The 18,966-nt window shown below is 36.4% G+C and overlaps 1 protein-coding gene across 1 annotated transcript; it reads right to left on the reverse strand.

Annotated features, from left to right (window-relative positions):
- Positions 1 to 4,614: 4,614 nt before the first annotated feature.
- Positions 4,615 to 11,159, reverse strand: LOC107486074 (O-fucosyltransferase 29). Its single transcript, XM_016106621.3, has 9 exons — positions 10,457 to 11,159; positions 10,187 to 10,277; positions 9,586 to 9,662; positions 9,150 to 9,238; positions 8,851 to 9,040; positions 8,526 to 8,707; positions 7,754 to 7,856; positions 7,244 to 7,572; positions 4,615 to 5,242 (listed from the first exon to the last, which is right to left on the reverse strand). Exons 1-9 carry the CDS (start codon positions 10,745 to 10,747, stop codon positions 4,885 to 4,887), a joined length of 1,710 nt encoding a protein of 569 aa, XP_015962107.1. The 5' UTR covers positions 10,748 to 11,159; the 3' UTR covers positions 4,615 to 4,884.
- Between the last annotated feature and the right edge of the window lie 7,807 nt (positions 11,160 to 18,966).

The raw sequence follows: 18,966 nt of genomic DNA on the forward strand, positions 1-18,966 counted from the left end.
TTTTCAAGACATGCTGACAAAGGTCTAGGATTTTTACTCGTTTCACTGCATTCAAACATAACAATATTTGTTTTGAAAAAAAAAAAGAATAGCATTTTTTTTTGGGCTATGAAAGAAAGAGCATTGTTCTTCTGTTTAGCATGACTATGTTCTTTGTACTTGATACCTACCCTTTGTTAGTTTACTTTCTGATGCAGAATGAAATTATCATTAACAAAATAACATGGGTGATTTCGACATAAAGAAAATGGAGGAACAAGCAACAGAGTTGGAGAAGGATTTGATAGTCAAAGAGCTTGAAACACTCGATTTGCTCAAAGAATTAGGTGCTACCAAAAGAGTTGTAGAGGACTTAAAGCAGAAGCTACAAAAGAAGCACTGAAATATTTCTCAACTCCTGATGTAAATGCGCGTGAACAGATTGGAACTCCACCAGTTACTAAGAAAATGAACCAGGAATTGTCAATAGCGAAGAAGAACAGATATCGCAAAGGAACTTAAGGTAATACAATCTTCTGTTGAATCTTTGAACAACAAGATGAAGAAGGAGAAAATATTTCTAGAGACGACGTGCAAAAAGTTGGCATGTCTTTGTTCAAGAGCAGGCAAGATTGGATCCACCAGAACCACTAGAACCCTATGTAGAAACCAGTTACACTTTTGATAATCTGACCAATTTAACAAGGAATTTCCATTAAAATTATGAGCAATATAGTAGAACGGTTGAAACAAAAGGATCTAAAGTTTCAAGTCCCTTACATGGATTTAGTATTAAGACAGTAGAGACGAGGTGGCTTGCAGCGAAAAGGATAGAAGACGGCCGAAGTTATTGCTCTTGTTGAAATGAATGCCCTCTCTTTTGCTCTGCCAGAGCATTCTCCGCTAGACCCCAAGGCTCAAATACCTGAAGATTGAAGGAAATATCTTTAAACTAACTATTTTGAGGAAGCTACAAGAAGCAACAAAAGAAGTCCTACACAACAAACAAATCTTGGCTGATGCTTTGAATAGAAAGCAGCGTGCTGCCAAGGAAGAGGTTTGGATTCATTCATATATCACTCCCTTGGCAAAACCAAGCAAGAGAATTGCATGAAAATTTTTAAAATTTTAACACATATCATACTTGATTGTTTAATCATGTGAAACTCAAGTTTGTTCAAAGTTTGTGTATATCTAATTTATAAATTGTGCTTGAGCGATTGGTGTACATTCTGAAATTAGAAACTTAAAAACTTGTACCCCGCCGATGCATCCACCAAGGCATCAATGTTAGGAAGGGGGAATGAGTCTTTTGGGCATGCCTTGTTAAGGTACGAGTAATCTACACACATTCTCCATTTTCTGTTTGCCTTGTTCACAAGTACAACATTCGATAACTATGTAGAATAGTCAAGTTCTTTGATGAAACTGGCTTCCAACAGCTAGCCGTTTGCTTGGCCACTTCGTTTTCCATTTCTGACGACATCTTTCTCCTCTTCTGTGCGACGGGATGCACTTCTGGTCTCACGGCCAGACAGTGAGATATGAAGTCTGGATCTATCCCTAGCATGTCAGCCAAAGTCCAGACAAAGAGGTCTCTGTTGGCTCGGATGGCTTCAATCAGAGGTTCTTTCAACTCATGGGGGAGGTTGCGATTCACGAATGTGAACTTGTCGTCTGTTTCTCCAACCCGGAATTTTTCTAGGCCACCCTAAGGTTCTGACCTAGGATGCTCATCAATCCTGGCGTCCAGGTCTGATAAGAACACCCCGTCTACCTCCTTGGATCTTTTTTGGAGAGAAAAACTTGCATTATCACAAGCGATGGCCATTTTCAAGTCACCTCGAATCGTTCCTACCGACCCGTCATTCGCTGCGAACTTCATTGTCAAAAACTTTGTGCAAATGAGCACCAACAGTTCGTTAATGGTTCTCCTTCCGAGAATGATGTTATAGGCCATGGAGTCTCTCAGGACCACAAACTCAGACATTGCAAACTTTTTGCTTGTCCTGGAACCCACATAGATCAGTAGTACGATGGAACTGTTGGGCTTGAGGTAGTTGTCACCCAATCCTACAACTCCATGATGGTGGTCCTTGAGATTGCTTTCCTTGAAGTCCAGGGTGTCAAACACGTTTCAAACATGATGCTCAAGTCGGCCCATGTGTCGACCAAGATTCACTTGACCAAACCGGTCCCGATTCTCGCCGTAATCACCATTGGCGGATCTTCCAGGAGGTCATCACACCAGCGGTCTCCAGAGCCAAACGATATATCAAGAAGCTCCCTAGGAGACAGTTTGTTGTCTCTCGACGTCACGGCAAGTACCTTGGCATATTTCTTTGTTGCGGACCTTAACTATGGCGGGACATTTCTACCAACCACCACATTCACCACCACTGTTGGGGTTGTGTCCGGATTCTCGGGAGGGTCTTGCCTTGGCTTAACGGTCCGACTCCAGTCCTCTTTCAATCGCTCTCTTTCTTTTCTTCTCGGTTCCCGTATGAACCGTGAAAATTCATTCAGCTTTCCTTCTCGAATAGCCTGTTCTAGCGCGTCCTTCAAGTCAATGCAATCCTGTGTCCTGTGCCCAAAATCCTTGTGATAATCGCAATAGAGGTTATTGTTCCCCCCCAGTCCGGTCTTTCAATTGTCTCATTTTGGCCAGAATGCCTTTGTCCATAATCTGTTGGAAGACTTTCACTATGAGAGCAGTCAGGGGTGTGTAATTCGTAAATTTCCCTATCCGGGAAAATAGCTTAAACGATCTTTCGGATGCCATATCTCATGGGGAGTCCTTCGGCTTCTCCTGGTTGAAGGCCTGATGGGTAGGCTAGGTGGCTAGCTGCCGTTTGTTGGCGGCCACCACTTGGCTAACCTCCTCATCATTTATATACTCCCTTGCCACGTCTTGTATTTTCTGCATTGTCCAAACAGGTTTGGTGGTCAAGTGTTTCCTGAAGTCCTCGTTCACTAGGCCATTAGTGAGGCACAACCTGGCCACAGAGTCCGTGAGGCCATCAATCTTAAAGCACTCATCATTGAAATGATCTAGGTATCTCCTCGTGGGCTCGCCTACCCGTTGTGTTATCTCCAAGAGGTTAATCGGGTGCTTTGCCTTGGCAATACGAGTAGTGAACTGGGCTAGACACTTTAAAGAAATATTCGAAAAGGTTGTTATGGAACCTTGTGAGAGGGAGTTGAACCAATGGATTGCCGGTCCAATCAAGGTTACGGAAAACGCTCGACATCTGACCACGTCTCCCACGCCTTCTAAGTTCATTCTGGCTTCAAAAGCCATGATGCGCTCTTGTGGGTCTTTGATACCATCGTATCTTATGTCTGTCAGCTTATCAAAGTTCTTGGGTAGGCAGACCTTGAGGATAGATGAGTGGAAAGGGGTAGCGCCAATCACCACAGGATCCCAACGTTTTCTCTTCCGTTCCTCCTTACGCTCTCGGCTTCTCCACTTGTCTCGGGAGTAAAAAGGCTGGTTTCGACTGTCATTTTGGTCATGCCCGTCGTCCTCTTCTTCCACCCGCCTTCCTCCTGATCTCCTCAAGGGGGACTGGGTGCGAGAATGGCTGGGCCAGGGCTTTACACGTGAGCCGGTGTTACGTCTAACCTCGAGGTTGTAACGGTCCCTCACCGCCAACTCTCTTTCAAGGTTTTGAACCTAGTGCCTAAGTTCTTACATGATCCAGGAGTTGTCATTGCCTGTAGCCCCGAATTGACGCCATTCGGGGGATTGCTCGTGGGAGCGGCCATTGTCAAAAGCTGTTGGTCGGCAGCTTCGAGAGGTTCCCGTGCTTACCCTACTCATGAGGCAACGCTCTTGGCGATCACCCCCCTTCTTTTGGCTCATTCATTGAGCGGGAAGCCTCCATCATCAACTCACGATAGGTCCCCATAGACGGTGCCATTGTTTGGTTGTTCATCGGACCGGTGGAGTATGGATCATTGAAGGTGAAGGTCAGAACCTGAGTGCAAGAGCTGAGATGAGATGTGGATCCAAGAGCCGTCAGTGGGTCGACGGGTGGAGCCACCCGCAAGGACATTCCGATGTCAAAGTAAGTGTTCGTACGAAAAAGCAGTTAATTAGGTTAAGATGGGGAGGGATAGGTCCTTCCTCTTTATTCTTCATCCTCAGGTGAGTCCTTCCATTTGGACCCATTTGTCTGGAAGCTTCTGCCAACTGTCGAGATTACCGTTAAAGGAATGGCATCAAGCGAAGGACACCGTTGATTAATCGGGTGATGGATCCGTCGGGTCGTAGGTCCACCAAAAGAAGACGATAATAATAATGACGAGAATAATGAAAGAAGATTAAAAAAAATTTCAAGTTTAATTTTATTACCAACATTTTTATTCTCTAGAAGTTTTCAAAAATTACTCCTGGGAAAACCTAATTGTCTTATAATAAATTTGTTAAAAAATTATCTATTAAAAATTTGATTGAAATTAAAAAAATCTATCTTATGAGAATAATTTAGAAAACAAATTTATAAAAAAAGATAAAATATCCAATTTAAAATTTATTGGAAATCAATTTAGATGTTTATACAAAAAAAAAAAATTCATTTACGAAAATAGATAATTCAGGAAGAATTGGAAGGAAGATTTGTCGCAAAAAAATTACCTAGTAAAAGAATAGAATATATATATATTAGAGAAAGAAAGTTACATATACTACACCAAGCACATCTATAAACACTTGCAACACATTGTAAGGGTATTCATGCCTTTTACCCTAGAGAAGTATCTAAACTGTGCCATACACGATTTGTATGACTTAGATCTTCATCGAGCCATGACAACTTAAGGCCAACTATGTTAATCCTCATCAAATATAGTGGCAGGCCCTTTGCCGTGGGGCGATTGAATTGATAGCCATGTTAACTTGTTTTACCACCTTCTGGCCCTTCCTACACTTTGCTTAGGTAGTCGAATACTATCTTCATTTTCTTCATCCAATGAGGAATCCTCTTTCACTGTCAGGTTTTCGGCTGCAAGTTTAGGAGGCCGGAACACATCTTCACTGAGTGCTTGATCAATATATGGTTTCTCACATATACAAATACTTGGATACTCATGAAATTCGCCGCGTCCAGGCCTGATCTCATCTGGCTCTCCCATGAATCCTCGTTGAGATGCCTTAACCTTTTCGGCGAAAGTGTCCCAGTCCATCTGATGCTGCTCCATGAATAGAGTGCTAAGCCTCTTGGCATTTGGTCTGATAGTTCTTTTGTGACCCATGTACCTCCTGTTATATATATAGCAAATGAAATCAATAAGTTCATATATACTCATCAAGCTTCTATGACCATCTCCATTGACCGAAAATAAGATAATCAGAATTAGAATATTAACTAACTAAAAGACCGTAATGTATATTTGAAACTATTCCATCAAATCAGGGACCGGGAAACGCTGCTGAAAAATAACACTTCTCACAGGACAACACTTGCTTTAGCAAAAAAAACTGCGATCGACTAAAGGGTTTTTTTCCCCACAAAAAGAATACAGTTACAACATTCTGAAAACTGGAATTGCTGACACAATATGACTTTAAGTTTAGCACGACGATATTACACACACCTAAATGACAGAATATTAGTGCTACAGTTTAAGTCATACAAGCATTTGCTAAATGTCAACCCACCTATTGGAGTATCAGTGCGGATATCTGCCTTTTCAATAGAATAATATAACTGGTCTAGTTCATGAAGCCAACTGCAACCGGTACCACAAGATTTGGTACTTGTACTGATTGAATATATATCCCAAGTTCTACTCTACTCTATTGTTAGAATTGAACCTTTAGGAAATCTTGGCAAATCACCAAAAACCCTAGCAATGATGCAAGAGACCTCCACACTCGGGAAATGACTGACTCCAACCAACTTCCTGTCTCTCATTATATAAACTAGTGTATTTAATACTATAGGCACTAACATTTCTATCAATACACCTTTTTATAAATTAAATTTGATAATAATAACAAATTTGAAATTAGTAAAGATGGCAAGTATGTTATACTAAAATCAAAAGATCATGGATTCAATTCTTAGAGTTAATATTTATTTTATAGATTATACACAATGAATTATGTAGATTATACACAATGAAGGGTATTTTAGGAAAGAAACTTTCTACACTAACTCCCTTTACCCCGAAAAACCACATCTTGGCTGGGTGATTTTGAGCTACAATATTGAATTGAGAGCCCACTGGAACAGCCATGAATCACATATTTGTAACACAAATTAGCATAAAAGACTTGTAAATAAAGCAGTTACGTTATTTATGTACAAATCCCTTACACCATACTGCACAATAGAAGCAAGCCAATCTAATTGCTGAAGGGAAAAAGGGAATCTGGGGTTTCAAAACTTTCAATTTGTGCCTGCAAGGGAGCTCAGATGACAATGGAAACATCATCACCCAGTTCTCTCAATGGCACATTCCCCCTCTCTTTATATATAATACCTCCCACAGCTACCTAATTGATTTCCTTCACAAACAGCAGTTCTCAGCTCTCAGCTACTGCTGAAACTATCATTTTTAGGCCTCTCTCCTCCCTACTACAAACCAGCCCATATCTGTTCCTAACATCCAGGCTCAATGATCATTTATAAACAGCATACAAATTAATCTTGCAAAAACTACTAAGAACACAGTTTTACCTTATGTGCTATATCCCTAGAATAACCAACTACAAATGACAACAAATTTGTGGCCTTGTGCCTTCCATAGAACCACTGCTCTCCAACATTTTTATAAAATGAAACAACTGTTTTCCAACATTACACAAGAGATGAGATCTTGCTTATTGGATGGCTTAAAGATCAAGAGAAGGTGCAGAAGAAGAAACAGATCTTACTGACATTTGAAGATTAACGACTAATATAAGCTACCACCACTTTAACTTAATCTGTATCCTTTTTTCTTTTTTATTTTCAAGTCACGAGCAAGAGTTGTTATAGTATTATTATAATTTATCCTGTATTTACCTACAAGAATGCAAGTGAAGTAGAACAGAGTAAATTATACAAAGCTTATTCAAATCCTAGCAAAATCACACAGCCCTTCAACCAAATTTGCATATAATTCAAGAGTAAGGCAAGTAGGCAACATAATAACCACATTGCAAAAGATATTCTTAATTATGACTCTAGCTATTCAATTATGATAGAATGTTTATGCCTTTATAATTGGTACTTGTATGAACTTGTGAAACTTTTATAATTTTACATACTATTACCTTCGACCGGCAAGAATCTTGGCCATGTTGCCATTGTTGTTAGTGACAAATACATTGCTTTCATCGCACACAATGTAGTCAATAGCAGCAAGGCGAGAAGAGAATGGAAGAAAAGGTTTCAGCTCTTCCCCTGCAAGCATCTCTTTTGTATAGATGTTAGGGAAAAGATCTTTCAGAGGCTGCATGGTCTCATCCCCTCCGTATATTTCTCCTGATGCAACATATAGGTAGGTATCATTTGCAAAACCAAGTGCTCGGAGCATCAACCCCACCTCATGAGGAGTAAGAGGACATTTTCCACGCTTTCGCTCTCCATCAGGGCTCAAATCCTGTATTATCACGAGATAATATATTGCTCATTCATTGGTGCCACAAGAGAAATAGCAAGTTTTAAGTCCTTAGATTCTTCAGCACATTGAAAAAAGAATGACAGAATCATCCAATTCATCATCCTGTCGGTCAATATGATAGGGCTTTATCATTAGAAAGAAGTAAGGATTGCAGTCTTACAGGCAACGTTGTCCACCTTTTTCTGATTTCCCCGAGCTCTTGTCTTTCTTTTTCACCCCCACCAAAATAACAACCTGAAAATGCCAGCATATCTGGCTCAAACCTGCCATATTACTATTATCAAGTTGCGCTGGAAATTTGATGTTTTGACACTGTTCAAATAATTACTATCAATTTCAGAATGCAAGGAGCTGTGGAAAAGGTAAAGGCAATCAACCATATTGGGAAGAGCCTAAAGATTAGAAGGGATAAGACAATACATAATTGGTGCATATGTGATTAATAGAGAATAAGGTAGTGTTTGTTTCCAGATACTAGAACTGAGATGAGGGATTGAGACTTAGTATTGTGTTTCGAACTAAGACTAGAACAAAGGGGACTGAAATATTTGAGACTAAAGACTAAAACTTTAATAACATTTTTTTTTCCAAAAATACTCATTTAATTTTTAAAATTCCAAATCTACCCCTCAATCTTCATATTTATCTTAAACCAAACATTATACTTAGACATCATTCAACTCAATATATTTTACGCCAAATGCAATACAGAGACTTAATTTAGTCTCAGTCTCTCTCCTAGTCTCTATCTCTCAGTCTCAGTCTCAGTCTCTCTTCCAATCGCAGTCTAAAAGTGTGAGAGCGCAAAGGAGAGAATAACAATTTATCAGATGTATGAAAAGTAAGTGATTGCTTGAACAACCCACATTCCCACACCACTTTGTTTAAAATTCAGGTTGAAATTGAACATACATCAGGTTCATTGAACAAACCTCAAATGGACGGCTATAAAACGGTTTGCCATCTTTCGCATTCTCATAACAAGTTTTTGACCAAACTGTCGTATAGGTTTCGTGTATCTCAGAGCATGATAATTAACACGACAACGTAATCTTTGTAGTTCATCATCTAGGTCATTTGCTAGTCTAAAGTCAAACTTCGTCAATTGCAAAACCTGCAAAATCTTCCTACATTCAGCTACCACCACAGCTATATCCACAAAAGAATCATAAAAAAATTGACATTAACTAACTATTAATGTATGCTCATGACAATTAAGAAATTTAAAAATGTATCAATCACTAGAAGTGACCTCACCCGTCGTCTCAAGAGTATTGGCAAAACTTGATCATGATAATATTCAGGTTCGGATTTCCTCGGAACACGCATTGTATATGGTGGTTTATCCATTGATCGCATGACCTTATCAGGAACTCTTTTAACAATGGTAATATCCTTTGCAAGATATGTAATGAACCAATTTATATCAAAAATATTGTTGAAGTCACTGCGTCAAAAAGAAGTGTTTTCTTTAAATGAACAACTATTAACTTAATTCTAGTAAACCACAATCTGTGTAATGAAAAAGGGAATGTTTGATAGGATAGTCAGTTTACCTATCATCCTTCCAAAAAGAATGATGATCCAACTCCGGTACAACTAATGTAGCATTAAGAATTCGTGCAACAACAACGGCATCCGTAATCTGGGGGAACGAACATGATTAGCATTTCCACATCCAGAACTTATTAACCTTAGCTTTAAATAAGACTATTGAAAATTTCTGCACCACCACAAAAGAGAACCTAACCAAGGCTCACATTTCTGAAAACAAATGAAATAGAACCAACTAGCTATAAGAAAACTGCTATTATCATTTCCATCACTTTATGAGCAGGAAATTGCTAGGAATACCAAATGCACTAGTCATTGTCCATGAAACCAAGGTGTAATAAATGATCATTACTCCAGTGTGACCAGGTGATATTATAGAACACTTTTGCAATCAAACAGTGACAACAGTACATATCATAAGGCTTATGTCGGACTTACCCCAGTTCTTTGTTGGTTCAGTCCTCCACTTGTTGCTATAAGCAAGTAGCCATTTGACTTACGCTCGGATACAGCAGCTATATTTTCCGGTTACCAAAATAAGATAGAAAATGACATGTGAAATTAACTTTTATAGATCAGCACAATCTCAAAATACATTTGTCAAGAAGTAAAACAACATAGTAAAACATATCAAATGGAACCCTTCAGTTTGTTTGCTAGTCACATCGGACCTAACTAGGAAAAATCCTACACTCAGATTGCACCGGTCTAGCTTGTGCTTATATACATTAATTATGGAGAATATGGGAACAAAACACATTATATTTACCGAAAACACCCTCTCTCACTTTCACCTGATACATACAGAAAATTTTCCAAAATTAGCAGTTTCTGACAAAAATCATGCATAACCAAACACAAAAGGATTTAAATCTGTTTCGTGAAGGAATTTTTTATTTGAAAAAAAAAAGACATTGTTAGATGCATTAACATCAACACCCCAAAATGAAAACTTGCAAAGTTTTAGCACCTATATAAAAAAAAAATGTTCTAGTATCAAACAAGCTACAAAAGAAGGTGTGAATGAGTGAGAACTCACGAGCAAAATTACGCCCCCTTTCTTTACATCCATAGTAATACCTAGAATACTGTGATTCCCAAATATCAATTGGCGCACGCTCACTTCCATCCTACAAAAATTAAGAAGAAAAGGAATTAATAATAATAAATAATTCACACCAATTACACTCCACCGTTTTCAGCAGCAAAAAACTAAAACAGTAAACAACATTAGCAACCAGATACAAAGAACAATGCAATACATAAAAACAAAAGGTGTAAGGAAAAAAAAATGAAGGATTAGAAGAACCTGTGCTGAGTGGAGAGTGCGATGGACGAATCTTTGGGAGTACCATTCAACATGAGAAGCCATGTGACCCGTTAAGAGTGAGATTAGACCCAACCCGAACAGCATGAACCCGCAAACCATGGACCACGATGTGGGTTTCGCCACGCTGGATCTCCAACACATGTGGCTATGGTGGTTATGGTTATGGTTAATGCTCCCATTACTATTGTTATTTTTATCAGGGTGCAGCAACTGAGGTTGCTTTGAACACAAGAAGCTCCTCAAGCTCCAAACTTTGCTGCCAACACCCATTCGGATTCGGATCTCGGGTCACAGATTCCAACCATCAATTCAATTCATTTCATCTTCTCAAGCTCTGTGGAACAAAAAAAGGGACTTTGTTTTGGAATTAGGGATTGGCGAAGGTGGGATTCTTGAAGAGGAAGAGCAATGTGGAAATGGAGGAGAGGTTCCCCCAAGATTTTGTGTAGAATGAGAACCCTTTTTTTTCCTTAGGGTTTTCAGAAACACTCATTAATATTAGTTTACGAAATTGATGACGTCATGAATGAGTGAGTGTATTGCCGTTGCAATCTGATTGTGAATGTGAATGAATGAAAGTGGGAGTGAGTGAGTAGGGTGGTGGTGTCAGGTTCTGTGGGGGTGGAGGCGCAGAGTTTGGGACACTCAACATTCATTGCCATTGAACATGAAAATTGAAAATTGAAAATTGAAAATTGGAAATTGGAAATTGAACATTCCCTTTTTTTTTTCTTTTTTTGTCCAAATGAGAATGTCTTTTTGTTCTAGTTGTTATTGGTCAAATTAGTTTCTGATTGGGACAAATATTGAGGTGAGATGTCAAGGGGAAGAAGAAATGGGTTAATCTGGTTTTAATTTGGTTTGGACAAAAAATGGAAAATAAAAGAAGATGGCATAAAGGTGTGATAAGAACAGAAAACGAAAGGCTGGCAGCTGGGCCTGGGTCCGGTCTTCGGGTGTTCAAAGCGGTAGCAGTATCACGGATCTTTCAAAACCAATAGTATGCCACCTAAGTGTATTCTTTTCTTTTTTGTTATTACAAATATCTTCTTCACAAACTTAGAATTTTTTTCTATACTGCATTATTAGCAATGTTCTAAAAATTGAACCGAACCGGTCAATTCAATCGTGTTAACCAAAAATCGGTCATTTGATCAGTTCAATTGAGGTATAAAATCATTTTAAAAAAATTGGCTTAAAAATTAGCCAAATCGACAGTTAATCGATAAATCGTCAGAATTAACCAAGTATTTTCAAACTTATCGATTTGCTTTATATATATATAAATAAAATTATAAAAAAGAAACCCAACTCAGTTACCCATCCCTACCCCTACCCCTCCCCCTCCCTTTTCACTCCCTCTTTGAGAAACCGTAAACCAAGTCATCATCACCATCCCACGTCACACTCTTCTCATCGTTCCTCTCCTCGTCGTTGTTGGTTAGTCATCTTCTCTTCGAATCGTTCTCTTCTCGTCGCCGTCGGTCGATCATCGTCTCTTCGGATCTTTTTCTCTCTCTCTGTCGCTCTCTTTGAGGTCAACATCTGTTGCCATCACCTCCTCGATCCTCTTCTCCTCGACATCGAGTCAGAGCTGTTGGCATCGCCGCTGCGAAAGACTATTCCATCATCATCTCTTCTCGATTTGTTGGTGTCCGTCTTTCTCTTCGAGTTTTCTCTCTCTATCCGAGGGTCCGTACTTAACTCTCTCTCTCTCTCTCTCTCTCTCTCTCTCTCTCTCTCTGTTATAGAGTATTAGCTGCGCCGTCAATTGGTCCCCTACGTTTAGGCAAAATCTTGTTTTGATCCTTAAGGTTTAAAGTGTCCTATTTGAGTCCAAAAAAGTTTCATTTAGCTTCAATGTAGTCCCACCATAAAATCAAAGTTAAATAATTAACAGAATGTCCTACATGACAGCAGTACAAGAACAATGTTTATAATCTGGAGAACAAGTACAAACTCCAAAGGCACAAAATCAACCGTGAATGCATCAATACATTTATTTATCATTCTACTTAGTTTTATAAAAAAATATTTCATTTAAATTATAAAAAAATGATAAATAAATGTATCGATGTATCCACAATTAATTTTGTGCCTTTGGAGCTTGTACTTATTCTCCAGATTATCGACATTTTTCTTAAACTGAGATCACGTAGGATTAAGTATTTAACTTTGACCTCATGGTGGGACTACATTGAAGCTAAAAGAAACTTTTTTGGATTCAAATAGGACACTTTAAACCTTAAAGACTAAAATAGGATTATGCCCAAACGTAAGGGATTAATTTAGTACTTTATTCTTTTGATTTCTGAGTTGCTGGTTGCTAATTTTTTTTATTCTCAATTGTTGATGGGCAGTTCTTCACTATATTATTGTTTATTATTTATGCTAAAATTCGTCTGGTTCTGAGTTATGCTATGATTTGATTCTGAGTTGTTTATGCTAGTTTTTCTGATTTATTGATTCTACTCGATAGATTTGAGTTGTTGATGGCGCTATGCTGCAGTGAAAATATTGTTTATGCTAGAATCTAATTTTGAGTTATTTAAATTATATATTAAATTTTTTATAATTTTATTTTATATTTAATTAAATTAGTTAAACTCTAGTTGAACTCTAGTTAAATTCTAATTGAACCTCTAAACTATTAAATTAGTCATTTCATTGATTTACCGACCTGATTTGTTTCTCACAATCTTAATTAGTAGGCGTGAATTTTTCATAAATAATTTAAACTATGTATTATACCTTATTGTGAATTTTTATAAAATGTAATGTTCTATTTTTTAAAAAAATTAAAATAATATTTTTTACGAAATATTAATGATATTTTATCTTTTTATAATTAAAAAAATGACTACAAAATGACAATTAAGTCTTTTTCTATAATTAAAAAATATTTTTATGTTTTACACTAAAATTAGCCACAAACTTAGGTTCTTTATGGGAAAGAGATGGAAAGGAATTAGTTGTACAACATTGTTGTTTTTTTTTAAAGATAGGGAGACTCTAACCCACGACCTCTTAAGTGAATAGGAAGAAATTATGCCATTTAAGTTATAACTCATTGACTTAATTATACAACATTTGTTCTAATGTATTTTTTACATAAATATAAATATTTATTTATAAAAATCAATTTGTTATTTCTAAAATTTAAATTAAAAAATTATTTAAAAGAAGAAAAATATATTTATTATTTTTATTTTATATACTTAACAAATATAATAATATATTAATAACGCAAACTCATTTAAACAATATTAATTGAAACAAAATCTCATTCGTGAAAACCAATTTGTTTAATAAAATTGTCTTAATAATAAAATTTAAATATTATTAATTTGTCTATTATTATATTCATATCTATATTTATATTTATCTATAATTACTGTTTATATCTTACCTAAAACTTAAAGTCAAGTCTATTAAAGAATGAAGGGTCCAATCCAAAAAGGTTGGTCTTCATATTTACCTTATTTTTTTAAAATGGTCGAACATCATCAAGGGAGTACAACCCTACTTGTTCAAAGCAAGTAATTGCTTCCGCAAATTTCTCCATCTCGTCTAAAAAGATGATCTTAACAAACTCCCAAAACAAAGAGAACGATTATCCATCAATAAAGGTGAAATTACTCCAACTAAGGTAGTCAATGATTATATTATAAAAACTCTAACATCTCTCAGGTATAATTTACATTCTAATCTACTAAAAATCTGCCTAAATCTCTTGCTAACTTAAGTATCGGAGTCTTCTACAAGTACCACCCCCACCTCTTCACGAAGAACTCAAACAGACGTTACCTCGACATCATCAAGTCCAACAGGATAATTTATTTATTTAAATATCAATATTATTAGTTCTAAAATTGAATGCATTGCAATTTTTCCTCCGATTTTTAATATAAATCGTGATTTTTCTACGAGCTTTAAAATAAATGTAAAATTTGGTAAAGCACCACGACTTATGTAGTAAATTATCATGCATAAATCGGGGGTACCATAAAAGTTTTATGCTTTTAAAATTTTAAAACTAAAACAAACAGGATTACCACGATTTAAAGGAAAATAATCATGCGGTCCTATGACACATGCTAAGTCCACGATTTTTTTGGAAGAATTTTAAATTTCGCTTTTAGTCACACACTACAAAAAAATTAATTTTTTTATCACGTTTTTAAAGCGCGTTAAAAAATGCAAAATAGTGTATATCGATAATTTTAGGTTTTTTGAGTTATTAGTACGCTTTTAAAAGATCACATCTGTAAACGTACTAGTTATTCTATCATTACATTTTTGTTGATTTATCAATACACTTTATTTTTTGTCACATTTTCATCTATCATCACGTTTAAAAGTATGATTATATGCATAACTCTATAGTTACGCTTTTAAAGCGTACTGATAGAGAAAGATATGGCTAGGGAAGATATAGCTATGCTTAATAAGCATGGCTATTGATGACTACAAGAAAATATGCCTACACTTGAAAAGTATGCCGATAAATGAGAAAATATGGATGTACAATATGGCAACGCTTTTAAGTGTGGCTATAAATTAGCTCAACAAAGTGTGAGAATACTCTGAATGCGTTTGTTAACTCACTTAAAAAACTAAAGGTTAATGACTATTATACTCTTAAATATATTAAGTAGTTTGAATTTATTTACGAACAAAAGAAAATTAAGTAGTCTCAAGATAAAATATGTTGTGCCTGTAAAAAAAAAGATAAAATATATTGTGATTAAAACAAAAGATATTACCTGTCCAAATGGCGAACTCCATTTCCAAGTGACTAATCTTAAAGATATAATGAAGCCATTGATCCATATCCCCTTCAATAAGGTGGTTAACAAATGAACTGCTAGATTCATAATTAACTTTGATATTACAATTTTAGGTCCGAAATATGTTCCTCCAAACTAGAAAAGAATATAAAATTCCTATTGTTTTTCATTTTTGGAAGGTTAAAGGAAGGTAATCAATATAAATTAACAATCAATATGATGATGAGTTCCTTCTTTTGAGGATCATACATGGGATAAAGAAGCTGTATAAGAACAATTATAGTAGTTTGGTTCCTGTTCGATTATTTATAATGAAGATCGCTGAAGAACCAGCTTCTTCAGCTATATTTGCCTTGGTTGTGAAACTATATTGTCCTCGATGCACTAAAATGATCTTGCCAGTGAGCTAACAAAATCACAGATTACAAATTCATATCCTAAAAAAGTTTTGAAGCTTTAAATGTATACCAGATATATATGCTTCAAAATGCAGAGAAAAGTTTCCTTCGAAAAATTCTATGGCATAAATTAGGATACCTTATTCTTCGGCTTGCTACAACAATCAAGAGGGTCCACAATGGCGACTGATAAACCCCATTTTTAGGGTTTATCTTGTGTTGATTTTAGGGGATTTTATCACCTTTTCTCACATTTATTCAATGAAATAGCATTGTTTCATGACTTTCTCCTAATTTGTGCTTAAGAGTAAAAACATGTTTTTTAGGCCGTTAATTTGCTAATTTTAATTCACCTTTGATTTCACTAGATGCCTTGATCTGTTTGTTAGTGAATTCAGGTTGAAAGGGCTAGGAATGGATCAAAGGAGTGAAGAGAAAAGTATGCAAAGTGGAGAATTCATGGAGGAACAAGGATTTGGAGTGCACACATCGATGCGCACGCGCAACAGACGCACACGTGTGAATATGAAGTTGCATGGCAATGCGTACACGTGACTCCACGCGTACGCGTGGATGGTAAAATGTCAAGCGATGCGTACGCGTGACCCATGCGTATGCGTCGATGCTCGCACGTGACCTCATTAAAGTGAAAATGCTGGGGGCGATTTCTGAGCTTCCCAGGCCCAAATCTAACTGATTCCATAGACTATTACATGCAGAATTCAAGATGGGTCAAGGGGGGATGAACTATACAAATGATTTTTAGAGAGAGATGTAGAATTCTAGAGAGAGTGTCTCTCCCCTCTCTAGATTAGGGTTCTTAGTTCTATTTTCTTTTTAGATCTAGATCTACTTTTTCTTTTGCTTTAATTTTCCTTTTATCTTTACTTGTTCTAGCATTCTACTTCTCTTGTAGTTCCTTTATGTTGTTAATTTTAGTTTATGAACTCTTATGTAGATCTCCATTTCCTTTCAATGCAATTTATGATTTCCATGTCTTTTTATGTTTGCTTTAGTTTCCTATTGTTGATCTCTTGCCTTTGTAGTTATAGTTTCCTTTAATTCTTGCAATTTATGATGTTTACTTTTATTGCCCTCTAAGTGTTTGATGAAATGTCTCTTTTAGTTATGAGTTAGATTTTTCTTCTCTTGGCTTGAGTTGAGTAATTGGAGACTCTTGAGTTATCAAACTCTTTTGTTGATTGATAATTGGAAGTTGCTGGTTGACTTGAATGCCACTAAAGCCAGTCTCTCATTAGAATTTGACTAGGACTTGTGGACTCAAGTTGATTGTATCCACTTGACGTTCCTTCATAGAATTCTACATCTCTCTCTAAAACTCAAGTGTATAGTTCATCCCCCTCTTGACCCATCTTGAATTCTGCATGTAATAGTCTCTGAAATCAGTTGGATTTGGGCCTGGGAAGCTCAAAAATCGCCCCCAATATTTTCACTTTAATGAGGTTACGTGCGAGCATCGACGCGTGCGCATGGGTCACGCGTATGCATTGCTTGACATTTTACCATCCACGCTTACGCGTGGAGTCACGCGTACGCGTCGCCATGCGACTTCATATCCATGCGTGTGCGTCGATGTGTGCACTCCAAATCCTTGTTCTTCCATGAATTCTCCACTTTGCATGTTTTTCTCTTTGCTCCTTTGATCCATTTCTAGCCCTTTTAACCTAAATTCACTAACAAACACATCAAGACATCTAGTGGAATCAAAGGTGAATTAAAATTAGCAAATTAAGGGCCTAAAAAGTATGTTTTTACTCTTAAGCACAAATTAGGAGAAAGTCATGAAACCATGCTATTTCATTGAATAAATGTGAGAAAAGGTGATAAAATCTCCTAAAATCAACACAAGATAAACCCTAAAAATGGGGTTTATCAACCTTCCCACACTTAGACCAAGCATGTCCTCATGCTAGAATCAAGAAAGAACAAAGGGTATCAACATTTATTCAATGCAAACTAATTAAATGCAACCTATCTACATGCAATCTATCTAAATGAATGCAACTACTTGGTCAAAATAAATCAATTTCCAAGAAAGCATATATAAGTATAAGGGCTAAAGGTAGTAACAACCAAGTCAAACCACAATTGAATTGGGTTATTAAAAGATTTTACAAACTTGTAAGAAAAGTGATGATTCTAGGTGAAAACACGTAATTGAACAATCGAACCCTCACCGGATGTGTATCCGCTCTAGTCACTCAAGTGTATAGGGTTGATTCTCTAAATTCTCCCCTAATCATGCTTTCTAAGATTTATTTTTCATCTAACAATCGAAAATTATTCAATGCATGCATACATTTACTATGAGGACTTATTCATAGGTTGTAATGGGGTTAGGGTAAAGGTAGGGATGCATATGGTCAAGTGAGCTTGAAATTTGAATCTTTGATTAACCCAAGCTCTCACCAAACACATATAAGAACCTATACAATTCTAATACAATACCTAGCTACCCATGATTCACTTTTCATCATGCATTTTCTTTTGATCACTACACATATGCATTGATTTTTATTGAACTTTACTTTCGGACATTTTGTTCCCTTTTTATTGCTTTTATTTTTCTTCGTTTTCTATATTTTTTTTCTTTTTTGATGTAATTATATACAAATGTATTAATGCATATGGTTTCAACATTGAATACATGAGTATGTACTCGATTCCCAATGTTTTCAATGAAAATAACAACATACTCTTACCTCAATCAATGTCCCAAGTTTCCTCACACTCGAATGATACACACTCACTAGCCTAAGTTAATCAAAGATCCAAATTAAGGACATTTATTATTTTTCACTTTAAGGCTTGTAATGTGCTAAAATTAAGAACAAACGGGGTTAAAATAGGCTCAAAGTTGGCTAACAATGGTTGATGAATGGTAAGGCTATTTGGGCAAGTGAGCTAATGAAACAATGGCCTCAATCATTGACGTTACGGAAATTGGCGGGTTAAGAAATTATTAATAGAAATGCGTTGCAAGTACAGTCCTTAACCAACCGAAAATCTGCTTATCAATTTAGAAGGGTTGTCACAAAATTTAAATTAAAATACTGGGAGTATGAGTCCCAGGTCATCTCCAAACGAGTTGTAGAGAGATGTGCTATTTCATCAATCGAGTGTTTTCAAAAATGGTTGAGTTGATAGACAGAAATTTAAATTAGAGAATTTAATTAATTTTAAATAAAAGCCTTGACTGGGAGTAGATTAGTTGGAAACCCTATTCTTGTTGAAGAACTCTCAAGATTAATCGATAATTAAAGGTTACTCTGTTTGGTTA

This window comes from Arachis duranensis, chromosome 1 (genome assembly GCF_000817695.3).
Source record: "Arachis duranensis cultivar V14167 chromosome 1, aradu.V14167.gnm2.J7QH, whole genome shotgun sequence".
Classification (NCBI taxonomy): domain Eukaryota; kingdom Viridiplantae; phylum Streptophyta; class Magnoliopsida; order Fabales; family Fabaceae; genus Arachis; species Arachis duranensis.

Bases quoted from the DNA above. Each gene is read 5' to 3' on its own strand.
- LOC107486074 (XM_016106621.3), bottom strand. From the start codon at position 10,747: ATGGGTGTTGGCAGCAAAGTTTGGAGCTTGAGGAGCTTCTTGTGTTCA. The intron at 7,857-8,525 runs GTTTGTTCAATG...GTAATATGGCAG, and splicing joins TTTATAGCCGTCCATTTGAG to GTTTGAGCCAGATATGCTGG. The intron at 5,243-7,243 runs GTAATAGTATGT...TATATATAACAG, and splicing joins AAGATTCTTGCCGGTCGAAG to GAGGTACATGGGTCACAAAA.